Here is a 17409-nt window from a genome sequence, read left to right on the forward strand (position 1 = left end):
TTTTTTAAAAAATCAGAAAACCATCCAGAGCAACCTTCAAAATCTAAGCACGTGTATATGATGTCAATGACCTGACAAGTCACCATTCCCACAAATGATCTATGAAACAGTAGTACTATCCCACTTTCTAAACTAAGTGAGAATTAGATCTGTAACATCCAGATTTTTAAAATCAGCTCCATGAGCATTTACCATGGAGCCATATTTAAAGTCATAAAATGACATGTCAAAGTCCCTAACCACAATAATAAATTCTTGGAGGCCCATACATCAGCAGCAGAATCATATAACTTAGTTCTGTTCCCTGTTCCCTTGAGCTGGGTTTTCAAAGAGAATGAATAATTGCAGATCACAGTATGGAAATATAGAGTGGAATCAACTGTACCATGGGTCTGGACAATGTCAAAATCAAAATCAGATGAAACAAATTCATAAACAGTTAATCCTGTGCAAACAAAATGTTTACATGATTAACCTCTGAACTGATTTGAATATATTATTTTTGTGACAGTCTAGAAACATACACAGAATAATAGATGGAAGAAAATGATCTCCTTATCCATGCTTTGTGAGTGATTGCATTGCCAGAATACAATATCTCTAGCACCTTGCTACTTGAAATGGTCCCAAGACTAGCAAACTCTGGCATCACCTGGGATATTGTTAGAAATGCAGAATCGGAGACCCAATCCCACATCTACTGAATCAGAATCAGCATTTTAGCAAGACCCTTAGGGGATTCATTGCACATTAAATTTCAAGAATCACTGTTACAGCACAGAGTACTAATAAAGGATGTGGCCCTTAGCAACCTTACAAAGAGTTAGTAAAACCATTGGCTATGAAAATTTCACTAGAATAAGATATGTTTTCCACTCTCTTCCATAGTGTGGAGTTATTTCACCTATATTTTAGGACATTTTAATCATTTTAAATGAAAAAATATAACTTTTTTTAATGTGGACTTATATGAACTCACAGTTATACCTTGCCCATGTTTTTGTAAGACCATGAAATTCCTAAATTAATAAGTACCCTAAATAACCATAAAGTTTGTGTTTACTTCAATATTGAACCTGGTTATACTTACACTATGTATTTTCAGTCTTTTCTTTTTTTACATGAACGATGTCCCAATTCAATATCTACGTTTTACCCAACCACATGACAATACAATAGTTCATAAGGTGAATAATTAAGTTTATAGGCAATCTACAGGTACTTGCAACTCGTAGGTTCTGGATATAGTATCAAAACATAAATAGATTTGGGAACCTTATAACTGAGTTCGGAGAAACCACCAGACCCCTAAAATAGGGATGAGAAGGGAGGTTTCTGTTGGTTTTGTTTTGTTTTGTTTTGCTCTGCTCTGCTTTGCTTTGCTTTGCCCTGCTTTGCTTTGCTTTGCTCTCAACGTGGTTTAGGTTTGGAATCTACATATTCAACACTGTTTAGAAAACGTGTCTGGCAGCTATCTAGGGCATTATCCGAGTATTCCTCCACACTATTTTGGGAGTGAGGTCTCACCGCTCAAATTTCAGCACTAAGGACAGCGCTCAGGCGCCTAGTCCTAGAAACCGTAGGGGATTCAGTTGTTTGTGTGGAAGAGAAAAGGAAAAGCGTAGGGAAAAAGAACTCCAAATGACGCATTCAGTTTCCAGTGAAACCAATACACCTTTCACTCCCATCTTTCCTTGATCGCATGAGAAGAAACATGTAGGAATTTAGCACCTACTATTTGACTGTGACGGCTGTCACCGAGCACAGTAAAATGCCCGCGGCACAGCCAGGAATGCAGCAAGGAGAGGAAAACAAGGATTTCAGCAATAAATGAATTAAACACCCGGTGCTTTAGGAAGTAAAGATTGTGATGAACCCTGATTGCTGACCTGCAGGGGTGCGATATAAGCGAAAATGAGATCTTATCTTTTTCTTTCCTTTTCCTTTCTTTCTTCTTCTCTCTTTCTTTTAGCAGAATTGAAAAACAGAGCCTGTTGCTGCTGTAGCTGACTCCCTCGCCCTTCTCCCTTCCCACCTGCTTTCCGTGTCACGGATATACGCGGTCAGACACTCTCACACACACAGCTCGAGCGCGCGTGAGTATTTACACACTGCCACCCCGAAGAAATCCAGGCACATTTGCCTGCAAACACGCGCGCGCGCACACGGACTTCGGCGGGCGCCCACGTCCTCTGTCCCTCACCGACGAGACACAGACATTCACACACGTAGGCCAGGAGGGCGCTAACCGCGGTCCTGAGACCACGCAGGTTCCCAGAACGCGCCTTTCAGTGTGACTGAGCCGATCAGCGAACGCAGGCCATCCTGCCAACACTTAAGTCTACTGGCTGGATTTCATCTCCATGGCAACAAGCATGGAAGGTGAGACATCGCTGCCTGCGAAGTAACTTTCTCCCGGTTCCCTCCGCAGTAACTGACAGGGTTCCCAATGCAGACCCAGAAGAGAAGTACGTTCTCGTTCTCTGGCATTTCTGAAGCCAGGGAACCAGAGGTGGGGTGGGGGGTGAGGGAGCCTGCAAGTCTGATGTAGTTCAAATTCCAAAGGGGAGAGAGCGGCCCTAACGCTTCCGCCGCTGCTGATGATGCTGCCAAAAAAAAAAAAAAAAAAATCAAAGGATATGTTGTGTGTGTGCAGATTGCTGATGCTTCTCCCATAATGTTTTGTAGGAACTTTCCATGCTTCTTCGGTTTAATATGTAGAAAGAGAACTGGAGACAAACAACGCAGAATGATAATGATGGCCTAGGTTTCTCTAGTGAGTCATTTTGAGAATTTTCAGACCAGGTTTCCCAGTGCTTTGGAAGGAAGGAATGTCAGAGTCCTTGAGGAGCCCTCCAAAGATCCTCTTAAGAGATAAATTCTCTTAAGGTTGAAATCTGAGGGTTTGGGGGTGGATTCTGGCAGATCCCCAGGTTTTGGATCTCTGGAAAACCCTGAAATTTATGCACTTCACTATGATGAAGACATCTGGGTTTGTAATTTAATTTAATGTGATTTCAACACATTCCATTTCTTATGATTAACTAACTCTGCAGATGTGTATTCAAAATTGCTTATTTTTCCTCTTTACTTTTAATAGGATTTAATGATCTTGTATATTTTGTGTGGGATGTGTATGTATATGGTCTATGTATGGGAGGGTTCATTATTTTTTAAGCTTGGGTTTTCTTATATGTCTCATTTCATGAAATTATGACTGTCATACCATTATCATTAGAGATTATTATATCTAATGGCCAATACTAAAGTACTTTTTACCCAGAACATTATATTCCACTCTAATAGTTACTATTTCATATTTACTATTTGGAATATCATTACTAGATAAATAAACAAGAGAAAAAAACCTGTTGATTAAAAAAAAAACAGGAGTTTCTTTAATTGGTACATACTTTTTAGCATTGGTTTCTGCAGTTATGCATTCTTGCACACAAATTACATAACTTCATCTGAAAAGTGAATTTTTATATCTTCTAACCAGTAAACTTATTTTACTTACTTCACAGAAGAAATAAACATCACATACAACATTTATGAAAATAACAGGCTATATATCAGGTATAAAAATACTGTTATCTTTTCTTGAGTACTTACAGTGGTATAATTTGTAATAATTGATCATAAAAAGACTGCTTTTTTATTTATTGCTTGCTAACTAGGAGCCAACTTCATGAGATTTGGGCCTTTTAATATCTACAGGTAGACCCTTAGTCCAGTCTTATGACTCATCAGGACTTAGAAATCTCAGTGCCTGACAATTGCCATGAAATAAATGGTGTACTTTCAACTGAGTTGCTCATTTCTAAAGTATCTAAACATTTATTCCAGTAAATATGGCTAAAGGCAGTATTTTATCATTTGCAGTAGTATTATAAAAATATACTTAAATATTTTAATCATAATACATATTGATCCTGATATTTAAACTGTGCAATGTTGATTTTTCCCATTTTTGTGGTGTAGCATATTTAAAATAACTTTACCACTACCCGATTGTACATTCTACTTTTTTTTTGAAAATTCATTTTTTTCTTAAGTATTTTTTCTCCTATGTTTTTTTTAAATTTATGGTTTTGTAACTTCTTAACATAAATTTTCTCATATTTCTTTCATTTTCTATTTCCCAGTAAACAAGATATTAAGATGATGTTTTCCTCCTGAGGTAGGCATTATGATGTCTGTTTTACAGAACCTAATGATTTTTTGTTTTCCCATCTCTGCCAGTGATTAAAGTGAAAATGTATCTTTTAACTATAATTGTTGAATATTTTGGATGCCTTACTAATTATGAAAAACTCAGTGTTGTAACTGAAGACTTTTATTTGTTTTTAATAATATTTTGTTATTAACAATATTTTATATCGTATTATGCTCTGTATCAATAGAAAGTTACAAAGCTCAGCACTTAGAGCAGTATATCCTCAAAAACTTTGGACTTCGTATCGAAATCAGACAAATTCATTTCAGAGAGCAAGTAAAATGGAAATTTTGAGCAATTACTTGAAAAATTTAGGCCTGAAATACAGGTATTTCAACTGCTACATATATGGTTTAAATTACCTAGATCATCTATTTGCTGAACATATTGTTAGGCAATTGCTTAAATTTTTACTTTTATTTGCTTATGTAGATACAGGCTGCAGTAATGGCCAGACTTTTTTTCAGCTTTTGATTATTACTCTTTCAGTTGTTCTCCTTGACCTGTATTTTGTTTTCATCTTTGGTATAAAGTAGAATTTTAAGATGAATATAGAAGTCTAAGTTTTTCCTTTTAAAATATTGATAATACATCTGTTCTTTCTCAGCCCAATTTTTTTTGTTAAAAGTTGAAATGTCATAGTTCTTTGAATCTCAGGTGAATTTACTTGGCTGTTCTTTTAAAAACTGAATATTCAGTCATGTACTTACTATTGAAAATGATTAGTCTCATGATTTAAGCTTCTGCACCTTTAATTTTTGTGCAAGTAAAATTGTATTCTGTCAAGTTTCTTTACCACCTGACTCCATTTTCTCATTACCCATCACTCCTAAATCCCCTTCAATTTATTGTCCCTCCTGGACACTCAACTAAATTTTTGTAATGATACAGTTCTGAATGCCAAACCCAAGGCCCTGGTTTTCAGTGCTTAGACTCTATCACCACTGCAGAATTTGACCTTGTTTACCAGACTCTTCTTCTATTAATAGAAACCCTAGCCTCCTTTATTATGGGTGAACTTCCTACTACAGACTTACTCATGATCCTGAGTACTTCTTATATAACCCCACTAGGAGATCTTGTTTTTTCTTTTTAGGAGAGGCATTCCTTGAAACTAATTGCTATGTTTCCATCTTCAATCCTTTCTGGTAACAGCAAATAGAGCTTAATGGAATTACAACAAAACAGTCTTCTGGATCAATCTAGAACAAGTCTATCTGGCTTTCTACAGGATAACACTTCAAATAATTAAATTCACCTATTGTCTTCCTAGGTCTTACCTTTACTAGGCAGAACTCAACAATTCTTTCCTTCTCTTAAGTTTTTTTTTTTTTTGGAGACAGAGTGTCGCTTTGTTGCCCAGGCTAGAGTGAGTGCCGTGGCATCAGCCTAGCTCACAGCAACCTCAAACTCCTGGACTTAAGGGATCCTACTGCCTCAGCCTCCCGAGTAGCTGGGACTACAGGCATGAGCCACCATGCCCGGCTAATTTTTTTCTATATATATTTTAGTTGGCCAGATTAATTCTTTCTATTTTTAGTAGAGACGGGGGTCTCGCTGTTGCTCAGGCTGGTCTCGAACTCCTGACCTCGAGCGATCCACCCGCCTCCGCCTCCCAAAGTGCTAGGATTACAGGTATGAGCCACCGCGCCCAGCCTTCCTTCTCTTAAGTTTTGATCTGCAAATACTTTTATGTACTGAGGTACCTCCATCCTGGACAAATTCTTCTACACAAACTTTGACAACAATACTCTTAAAATATTCTCCCCATCAAAAGTTTTATGCGGGACAAAATGATCTGGATTCATTTATTTAAAAATATCTATTAACTCTCTACTGTGTGCCAGGCATGAGTACCATAAATTCACCAAGTCCAGAATAAAATTCTTCATTTACTTTCTAAATCTATACTTTGCTCTTATTTTCCTTTCTTTGGTTAATGAAAACACTCTTCTTTACATTTGTCCAGGCTTAATAGAGTCATCTTTGATGTTTCTCTCTCTCCATGGCCCACCTATATTTCATCAGTTGCCAAATCCTATCCCTTCTATTTTTCTAAATATTTTCCAAACCCATACCTTCTTCCTCTATACATCTACTGCCTAGTGCACACCCTCATTGCTTCTCACCTAAACCATTTCTTTTCCATGATGCTCTCTCCCTCAAACTTACGTCTACTTCAGTCTTGTTATCGAGCCACTCAACCTTTATGTAAATTAATTTCAAACTTTTACCCTGGCAGTCAAAATACTTCAAAATTGGGCTCTAACCTATCTTTCTAACATTTTGTTTCCCATACTCCCTTTACTTGAACCAAATTGCTCACTGTCCTCTGAACAAACCAGCACTCTTCTGCCTTCACATTTGATGTCATGCTCTTTTCTTCTTCACATATCTACATTTTTCTATCTTTCAAGACTCAGTTCAAATACAATCTCCTACAAGAAAAATTATCCTGATCCCCAAGGGGGTGAAATCTCTTTATTCCTTCTATATTTGTTTATCCTCTTTGAATCTCCTTTTTTTCAACATGTTGAAGATAATAATATCATAACCATATGGCTGTTATGGTGATTAAATAAAATAATATATGTAAAGAGTATTTGATACACAGTAGATTTTAAATACAGGTTTGCTTCTACTTCCCTTTTTATTGCTTTTGTAGAAGGTTACATTGTTTTATTCTTGTTTATATGTGGCTCCTCTTCTTTACTAGTTAGAATCTCTTTGAGTAGAGAAATGTACTAAAATATAGTAGCAATTCAATAAATATGTTTGGATGAAAGTATAGTGAATATATACAGTATTACTTTATATATGGCCTGACATACATAATAATAGTGTTATTACTTTCTATCATTTGCACCCCATTCAATTTAAGACAACATTTGCATTTTCAGGCAACCACCTCATATCTTTGACTGGTACTAAATTTTGATTAATTGCAGCTTACAGACTTATTTTACATGAACTGCCAAGTCATGTCTCCTCTATTTGGGGTTGGTGCATCTCCCTTCCTTTCACTTAAACACAGGACTTTAGAAGTGTTTCTCTTAAATTTTATGCTCTGGTTTCAACCCAGAATTCTAGTCATCAAAATTGTTTTGAATCTTGATTCTGTATGTTACCGTATAGTTTCAGCCAAGCTTTGCGTCAAATGTAATAATCATCACTTCAATGTCTTCAACCTAGTCACTGTTCAGAAACACTAAAGAGTATATAGATAAAGTTAGACCTCTGTGCTACTACGTTGGAGACCCATCTCCATGACAGCAGAACCCAGTGTTTATTAGGGTAATTCAGTCAACTAGGAATCTGCATTAAAATACTATTATCCAGGTATATCTCATGTCTTTCCCACAAAGATAGCATGGGAGACCATTAAATGCATTGCCAAAATCACTAAACCATGTCCATGCTATTTTTCTGATTCACCATGTTGGTAGCAAACTTTCAAAAAGGAAGTGAATTCGGCACTACTTATTAAACTGATGTTAACTTTTAGTGACTTCTTAAACGTTAACAAATTACCTGTTAAATAATTAATTATGGATTTGCAACAAAGATTATACTGATATATAACTTTCACAATTCCCCCTTAGTCCTTTGGAAAATTGAGACATTTGTCCATGTCCTTACCTCTGGCAGCTTTCCCATGGTTAGTAATTTCTCAAAGGTCTTGAAAGTATATCTGCAAGTTATAAATCATCTGATCTTGGGAGATTCGACTCATTTAATGTGGTTAAACATTATTCCACTACATCTTTGTGATAATTATTCTACTACATCCTTGTCCACTTACACTGTTTGGTGGTTTGTTTTGTATTTTTCATTTCTAAAGACCATTCTACCTTGGTTAAAAAGACAAAAGTAGCTTAAGTAGTTTTGCCTTTTCTTTGTCATTTGATACCATTCATTAAATCACCTTGCCCAAGTAAGGGGTTTACTCTCTTATTGGTCAATTTCTTGATCTGAACATCTCCCACCTTGAAGCTTTTGCAATGGCCATTTCCTCAAACTTCAATGCTATTCTTTCAGATATTTTCATGGCTCCCTCCTAGACATCATTCAGGCTTGGGTCAAATGTTATCCCCCCAGGTAGGCCTTTGCTGATCTCTTTAACTAAAGGAGTGCCCCTCATCCACTATCATTTTCTTTTCTCTTAACTTGCTTTGCCTTCTTTCTTAGCATTTACGACTGTGACTTCCTGGCTTATTATATAGATATGAATATAGAGAGATATTTTAAAATAATCGTGTCTATTTTCTCCATTGGGATGTAATCCTCAGTATGGCAGGTGCACATTCTTATCTAGTTCACCACTGTACTCCAGCACCAAGAACAATACTGGCATATAACAGATACTCAATATCTATTTGTTCATTGACTAAATTAAAATATTATTATATGTTACCTTAAGCTTCTTCAGCTTTTCAAACTTCTTGACAGCATCCTTAAAGTTTTTGGTCACTTCTCAGCATTTTTCCTAGTTGCATTGCATTTCTTCTATGTTTTTACCAATAACAGAAGAACAAAGAGTGCTTATAAATTATGTTTAAAGCCATTAAGTAGCCATTTATCTATTCCTCCAAGGCAGTGTAAAAATAGTGACTTTATTTATTAACAGTGACTCTGTATATCCATTTATTGTTTAGAGCCCTACCTGATTCCAAAAGCCTTTGAAATACCGTACAATATTTTCTTAGCTAAGGGTAACAGCCAAGTATGTTGAGGGCAGGAACAAAGGAAGAAGGGATAATTATACTAGAAATCTTAAAGTCACTGGAATAGAATACAAAATTTAACTCTGTACTTTCAGATACAGATTAATGTCAAAGTAATATGATGGTTACATACCTTTCCTTAGACAACAGAAGGAAAGATCCATTTTCACTACTTTGAATACTAAAAATCATGTGAGTCTTTCTGAGAATACTAAATAAATTTGATAGGAAAGAACAGAAACGCTGAACTCTGAAAGAGCTACTGAATTTTGATATTTATCTTCGAGGCCAATTATTGAAATCGAATAAAAGTTTTCTTTTTCATTTTTAACTAAATAAACTTTCATGTTTTCTGGATATTTAAAAATTAGATTTTTAAAAATAATAACTTTATTCAACAGAAATTACATTCTTCAACATATTTAGTTTAACTCAATTCAGATGCTTATTAAATACCTATAGTAGGCCAAGAACTGTGGCCACTACTTGAAAAGTCATTATTTTTCCATTAAAAATAATAAATAACTCACTAATCCACATACTTTCTAAAACTCTAAAAACAAAACATTATCTGGTATATGTTAAACAAATTATAATAAAAAATATAAGGGATTTTGTATGTCTAACTAGGAAAATATCGTGTTTTAATTTAATAGCAACAAATGAGAGATGTATTTTATTGCTACCACTAGAAAACGCCTCTTTTGTTTGTTTATTTGTTTGGTGTGTTGGTGGGTTTTGAGAAAAATAACAGATTCTAGTGGATTAATAACTGGCTAATAGACTTAACTTCTCCAGTGATAAGCTATGACATTGTATCTGTTTCTACATTATAATTTTTAAAAACACCTAAATAAATTTAGCTAACATCATAGCTATAACCAGTTTAGGCTATTTCAACATGATAACAAAATGAACTAGCTGAAAAATGAACAAATCCTTAAAACTGCCCAGGTATTTTAACTTCTGCAATGCCAATTGTTAAAGGTTGTGTTCCCAAGCACCAGACTCTGAGACAGAATTTAGTTTGCTGGATGCTTATTTATTTGTTTGTTTATTTTGTTTTTTATTTTTTGAGACAGTCTCATTCTGTTGCCTTGGCTAAAGTGCAGTGACATCATCATAGCTCACTGCAATCTCAAACTCCTGAGCTCAAGCGATCCTCCTGCCTCAGCCTTCTGAGTAGCTGGGACTATAGGCATGCGTCACCATGCCCAGCTAATGTTTCTATTTTTTGTAGAGACAGGGTCTCACTCTTGCTGAAGCTGGTCTTGAACTCCTGACCTCAAGTGATCCTCCAGCCTGGGCCTTCCAGTGTGCTAGAATTACAGGTGTGAGCCACCATGCCAGTTTGCTGGATGTTTATTAAGGAGTGTCCTTGGGCTCAACACCTGTGGAGAAAGGGAGACTCAAGCAGGAGTGGGCAGAAGTTGAGCTGCAATATGAACCCAATAAGACAGCCTCAGCTGACCCCATTTGGAACTCTGGAGCTAGAATGGTCCTTCAGAGTTTTCCCCTTTGAGTCAAGATGGCCATGACTTTATACTATCACATCAATTAATCACTGAATATGGTCTTCCCTGGAAGGGCCATGACCTTGGATGAGGCAGCTCTCTGCAACTGAGGCAATCAGTGAAAGGCATTGACAGCTGAAGACTGTTTTGTGGCAACATTCCTTGCCACTGGGCAACGAATCCTTCACTGAAGGGACTCCACCAATAAACCAGGCTTATTGTCTCCTTTTACCCACATAGCCCCTGAAATAGCCAACTGTCGTAGCCTAACAAGGCTACACTCTAGTTTAAAAGTAATTTGAAGAAGTTACTTGGCTGAATCAATCTTACATGAAGAATGCTTGGTCCAGCATCTCCATGTAGAAATATCCTGCTATTCAGTTTCTCTGTTCATTAAACAAATGAGCCAGAAAGTATATGGATTCAACAGATAATCTTTAATTGACAAAAGCAAGAAAATTAGCAATTTAGTTAGAAAAATTAACTTAAATTCCAGTTAAGTCTCAGAGTCATTAGATACTCATTCTACTCTCCCATGACTTTTACAAGATAGTGCAGCAAGAACTCAATCTTCAGAAAGCTCACCCTGAGCCACTTAAATGTTCTTAAGTTTAAAAAACTTAAAGCATTTTCACTATACAATGTTTAGTAGGGCAGAAAAATGATTTAGTGGAAAGAAATTCAACAGGGGCTTGAATAATATTTTTTCCCTTTTATTGAACAAAAAGTCAAAAAAAAAAATCATACCCCAGAATGTTGCATATTTCTGCCACTTAAAGTTTGAGAATAAAGTTCTTTTGTAATCCAAACTGTTATAAAACAAAACATTGATTGCATTAATTGGTATATTATTTGCAGAATAATTTTAAAAGCTACAAGGACTATTATTCTCATTCTGCATTCCTTAACTCCCATCCCTTGTTTTGTCTCAGTTGCTTTCTGAAAATTGAGTCCAGAAAAATCTCAAGCATCAATTATTTTAACAAACATAATTCTAAGAAATAATCAGAAGCAGCAGCAATAAAAAAGAAAATACCGGCAGTCTATCATTCTCATTTATTGGATGACAACTTATTTGGCGATAGTTTTCTCAAAAAAGGTGGCTGTACATTAATAATCATTTAAATTTAATTAACTAATTTTTTATTTTGGTTGATTTAATTCATTTATTAAGACATCAAATGGGAAAAAAAGTTTTGTTTCAATTCAACATATACTTCCTAAACATTTTAGTTGTAGTTTTACAATCTTGACATCGTAGGGGCTTAGGAATAGAAATCTGGCTGGGAGGGGCACTGGGGTGCTTGTCTTGAAGCTGAGTTTGCAGAGAAAACATGCTGTTGTTTAACTTGGATTTTATGTTTATTTAAGGTGTTCTGAAAGCTAATGGCGATGGTGGGGAGGTGGCTAGCTACTGCTGCTTGTTATTTGCAAGCTGCTATGTTGTGCACTGCTTCTGTTAACATAATTCCAAAAACATAAATTTTCTCTTTAAGAAATTGACATTTAGTGTATTAAGTAGCTGTGGAGAAGAAAATAAAAGCACATAGGTATAAAAGCTAAGGTGGTGAAAAAGAGAGAAGACATTATATCCATTTAAAAGGATCAGGCCCTGTACCTGTAATCCCAGCTACTGGAGAGGCGGCAAGAGGATCCCTTAGTCCAGGAGCCTAGGAGTTGGAGGCTGTAGTGAGCTATGATCTATGATCACATCACTGCACTCCAGTCTGGGCAACAGAGCAAGACCTTGTCTTTAAAAAATAAATAAAAATTTTAATTTAATTTAAAAGCAAATAAATAAATATCAAAATCTGTGTCAGACGAAATGGCACTAGAGATAAACCTTGAAGTATAGGCTTTAAACAACTTGACCAGCTTATGCTCTATGATTACACATGCAAAAATGAAGTGAAAATTAGATGACAGTTCAGATCAAAGAAGCAGGGACTTAACCATCTAGCAATGAATCAAAAGCTGTTAGGGTCCATTATTTGATATTCACTTTCATACTGGATTTTAGATTTAGAGTATGTAGGCACAGTGTTATGTGTCCACAAAGGCAATTCCATGACTACTACAGTAGAAGTAGTATCTCTAATATCAGTTTCACTCTGATAGGTATCTGATGATGTTTTCAACCATCTTTTGTGAGTTAAGTCAAGAGGGTTTGAAAAATGCCATATTTTATGAAACAACTAGCTGCCCAATTCCATATAAGGGTAAAACTAAACTGTGTCCAATTTTGTACCTAGGCCAAGAGGTGATTCTCGCAGGAATTCTGAAGAGCTGCAACAATGCACCCGTGAATAATGAGTAGTACCTACTGTGGCAACTCTTCAGCTAAGATGAGTGTCAACGAAGTATCAGCTTTCTCCTTGACTCTGGAGCAAAAGACTGGCTTTGCTTTTGTTGGGATTTTGTGTATCTTCTTGGGACTTCTAATTATCAGATGCTTCAAAATCCTGTTAGACCCATACAGCAGCATGCCTTCCTCTACCTGGGAGGATGAAGTTGAAGAGTTTGATAAAGGGACATTTGAATATGCACTGGCGTGAGAGTCCCAGCTTGATAGGTTTTATGGTTGTGCCATTGGGACACGTGGCGGATACGTTTGTAATTACCTTGAGTGTGCAGGAGAGCAGTTCAGTTAGTGCACTGAGTTCAGTAAACATCTGCGGTTAATTTATCCACCATGCTGTGTAAATAATAAACCATCATTGGAATTTGTCACTTTCCTCTGTCCCCAAATGGAGGTTTCTAATGAATAGGGCATAACGATTGCTGCAGCCATATATACCATTTGTATTCTTATCTCAAACATCTGCCTTGAATTTCTGCTTCCTTTCTTGTGCTAATAAACTATGCTAGAGCTTCCCTGCTTTCTCTCCTCTGCAAAGCTCAGGCACCCTCTCCACATTCCAGATTCAGCCCCTTTAGCTTTAGCGAATCAGGTCTTAAACATAAGGAGCCTTCAGTCCAAAGAATAAATAGAATATGATTTTTCTAATAATAGCCATAGGTCCAAAAGGTTCACAGGTAAAGAAAACTCAAAAAACTAACACCCAAATAATATAAGTTACAAGTAGCCACAGGGCCTAAAAGTCTCCACATCTCACAAAACTCTGACCTTTCTAGTTCTTCTCCTTGTTGAATCTCTTGCACTAAAATTTTATAGCTTGGGATCCAAACCAGACCTGCCTCACACTGGTGCTCCTTCCCCTACTCCTTGTATAAGCAGAATGAAAAAGAGCACTCTGCCAGAAACAAGAAGTACAGTCTGCACGCTGCCACGGTTAGAGCTGTGCAACCTTGGGCAAGTCATCTATGTAAGGTTTTTTTGGACTTGCCGCGCCAGAGAAAGAAAGACGAGCAGAGGCTTTATTGGAGCGCTCCCAGGTGAGGGTAATGAGTCCCAAGAGAGGGGCCCAGGCGAGATTTTAGGGTCCCAGGAGATAGAGAGAGAGAGAGACCCGAAAAGTTGCCCCGCTCAGAAGTCTGAGTGGGTTTATACATGTTTTTTTGGGCTGGGGAATGGGGGTTTCTTTGGCGGGAAGATTTCGGCGCGAAGAGTGAGGAATTTCTTTGTTGCAGTTTTAGGGCGGGTATTGAGGAATAGGAGGGGTTTCTTCTTTTTTTTCATTAAGGAAGGGAGGGGTGCCTGCCACCAGCCTTACAATCTAATCCCTGTGGACTTCAGTGAGAGAGCTAACCAGATTTCTAATGTCCTTTTCAATTTTAGTGCCCTGTGAATGCTACAAATGTACCTAGAAACCCAGAGATATGAGATGAATGGGGACTTAAGATATTATGAGAAGTTTTCAGATCAGGAGCCTAAACTCAGCGATTTGAATTCCAATATTGGCCTAGGCAAGAACTAGCTTTATGACCTAGGAAGTTTCTGTATCTGTAAAACAAGGATAAAGACACCCATCCTGCATATCTTCAGGAATAGTGGAAAGATCAATGAGATATGATGAATGTAAAAGCAATTTACAAACTATAAAACTGTGTTTAAACATATCTTGCTATCATTATTTAGAATTCTCATCAACAGTAGTAATAGAGATTTTCAAACCCTAAGAAGCAATGGCTTATTTTAAGTTAATCTCTCCAATCTTCATTCTCTTTATTTGAGAAATGAAAGGGTAGAATTATACAGTTCTAAAATTCTTTCCAACTACAAAATTCTAACTATGAGTTAGAATGAAGGAATACAGCAGGAGATAAATATAAAAAATATTTATGTCACTCAAGAATACAAAACTGCCAAACATACCAAGAAGGAATAAGACTAATATTTACTGAAAGTGCTAAATTAGGTGCTTTCCATTTATTTGATACTCTTATCAAGCCATTGAGTTTGGGACGACTATTTCCATTTTATTTTTTTCTCAATTTCACAGATAAGGAACTGAAGTTAAGAGATTAAGTAACTTCCCGGGGTCACCAAGCTAGGAAATGATTGTGTTAGGAATCAAACACGAGCAGACTAATGTCTGCTGTACTCCTAGACACTGTCCTCAATGCTTCTACATATCTTATAAACGATCACTATTCAGGTCTATGGCACTCCCAGACTAGCTGTCTTAGTGAGATTCCTTGATGCTTTCCATCTCATGGTAGATTTAGAACACATCACTATTGGCTATGGATCTTCTGGACCAAACCCTCATCTCAAGGAGGCTCTTTGTACCCCAGTTGGTACAAAAGTGTAGACCTAGAACACCTCATAGCCAATTAATAATTTGGCCCAAAAACACCTCATTGGCCAAGCTCAGCTGAACATATTGAAAGTTGTATATGCCAGGAGATTAGCCATCTGTTTTGTGACCAAGGCTTTTAAAGTACTCTCCAAGATACACATTCAAGTACCACGTGTTCCATTTACCTCCTAGGGAAGACACCCACCAAGACCCTCCATTTTGGTGACTAGAGAAAAACAAGGGCAGATCTTTACTTCAAAAGAACAAAGGCACATGAAACCAAAGACAAGAAAACTTTATGAAATATGAGCATTGTTTCTGAAAATTCAACTCCCATAAGCTTTTTAGATATCACCAACTCCACCACAATATTATTTCCAATCCCACTGAAGAGAAATTCTATTAACCAAAAGTCTCTTTACCCATGGTTTTATTTGTGTACCTTAGACTTTATTTTGTGTGTGGGGGGGGGGGAGGCAAGAAGGGTCAGCATCTGTATTTTGAGAACTAGAAACAATATAAAAAATAGAAAAAGCTGGTTACAGTATGGATACAAGGTGGAAATTTTATTAAATGCTAATTCTTCTAGGAATAGATGTCCAATGCCATAGCCAGATCAGCCTCCAGCTTCACCTTCTGAAGAGCCTCGTCAGGGAGGACAGGAGGAAAGACAGAGGCACGTACCTCCACCCAGCTTGCTGCTGTTACCTCACCCACATGTCTGAAAGGCTTAAATCAGGTTCCCCTTTCAAGGTTGGCTTTATGGATGGTGTAATTTCACCCGTATCCCCCAAATCATCTCCTATCTGCTCCAGAATGTCTGAATTCCCTTAACAGAGAACAAAGACTTTCATTTCACAGTTAGAGATAAAAGGCTTAGAATGAAAATGTCTAGTTGATGTAAGACCAAGACTAAAACTAATTCACGTTGCAGTGAAGTCAGGCAGTCAGTCAGCAAGAAAAAGGAAATTGACTGGTATCAGAGGCATTCACAGTCTTCAGGAGAGGGATAGGGTTACAGAATAAATAGGTGGCTCCTGAGAGGGTTAGAAGATGTTAGTTCACAGCTCCTGTCCTGGCTGGCTGGATAGAACTTGTTTGGGATCCCAGCCCTACCCTAGTGGTCCCCAGTCCTGATCTAAATAACCAGCCCCTCCCAGCTGAGTCTGAAATGTGACTAACTCCCATGCCTAAAAACCTTCTATCTGGGGAGTTAGAATCCTTTGTTGAATAGATAAATGTCTTGTGCTGGTGGCCTTTAAGAGCAGAATGAGTTTAGGTACATACTTGTAATTCTGTCTCTATTTCTGATACAGCTTCATGACATTAGCCTGACTGATTACCATGACATTTACCTGACTAAGATTATCAAAGGGGTTTTACTTAGGTATCTCCAGATTCCTTTATCTCCTGTATCTGCTCACTAACTTAACTTTACCTTTCTTTTAAGAGGCAAAAATATAATACCTATCCCAGTCTCTAATGATTCTTGGAATCTTAGATATGGCTAAGTAAAAGTCTTTAGCCAACTGTAAATAATGCTGAAATAGTAGAAGCAAGCACTGTATATAAACTGTTTATGTTCTAAACCCTATACACAGATTAAGTCATTTACTCTTCATAATAACTCTATGACAAGGTAGGTACCATTATTATCCATATTATTTGCATTTGCAGAGGAGAAAATTAAGGCACAAAGAGATTGAGTAATTTGCCTGAGTTCACACAGATAGGAAGTGGCAGGGCCGGGATATAAATTGAACGTTCTGACTTCAGAGTCTTTTCTTAACCACTATATTACACCACAGCCAACCTACTCAGACAACTGAGAATCACTTAGTTTCTTAAAAGACACAAGGAAGACTCATTCCATCATCCTGATTGAAAACCAGTGACAGAACCTGCAGGGAGGAATTGTTTGTGCTGTGTTAATAATCACCTACTCACAGATTTGAAAAAAAAAAAAAAAAAAACCTTTCCTCAACAAAACTCAAAAACTGGATTTGATAAAAAATGTTTTTCCAGTTGGAGACAAAAAGGTCATTTAGTAGTGCCACTGGGAAACAAACCCACAGTTTTATTCCTGCTTGAAACAGTTTTCCCACTAGGCAGAAATATTCTCAATAAATCATTGATTTCACTCTCAATCTGTTCACTTCCCATGAAGAGAGGAGTCAAGGTAATATCTACTACAAGCAAGAGAAAATAATTTCAGATACCATTTTCTAGTTACAAAGTACCGAAATTAT

At 36.9% G+C, this 17409-nt stretch overlaps 1 protein-coding gene across 1 annotated transcript; it reads left to right on the top strand.

The window, feature by feature from the left end:
- The first annotated feature begins 12722 nt into the window (after positions 1-12722).
- Positions 12723-13171, top strand: CTXN2 (cortexin 2). Its single transcript, XM_045528552.1, has one exon. It carries the CDS (start codon positions 12767-12769, stop codon positions 13010-13012), a length of 246 nt encoding a protein of 81 aa, XP_045384508.1. The 5' UTR covers positions 12723-12766; the 3' UTR covers positions 13013-13171.
- Positions 13172-17409: the final 4238 nt, after the last annotated feature.

The sequence above is a fragment of the Lemur catta genome, chromosome 1, assembly GCF_020740605.2.
Source record: "Lemur catta isolate mLemCat1 chromosome 1, mLemCat1.pri, whole genome shotgun sequence".
NCBI lineage: Eukaryota > Metazoa > Chordata > Mammalia > Primates > Lemuridae > Lemur > Lemur catta.

What these genes read in the sequence shown, in the direction of transcription:
- CTXN2 (XM_045528552.1), top strand. Translation starts at nt 12,767, where the DNA reads ATGAGTAGTACCTACTGTGGCAACTCTTCAGCTAAGATGAGTGTCAAC.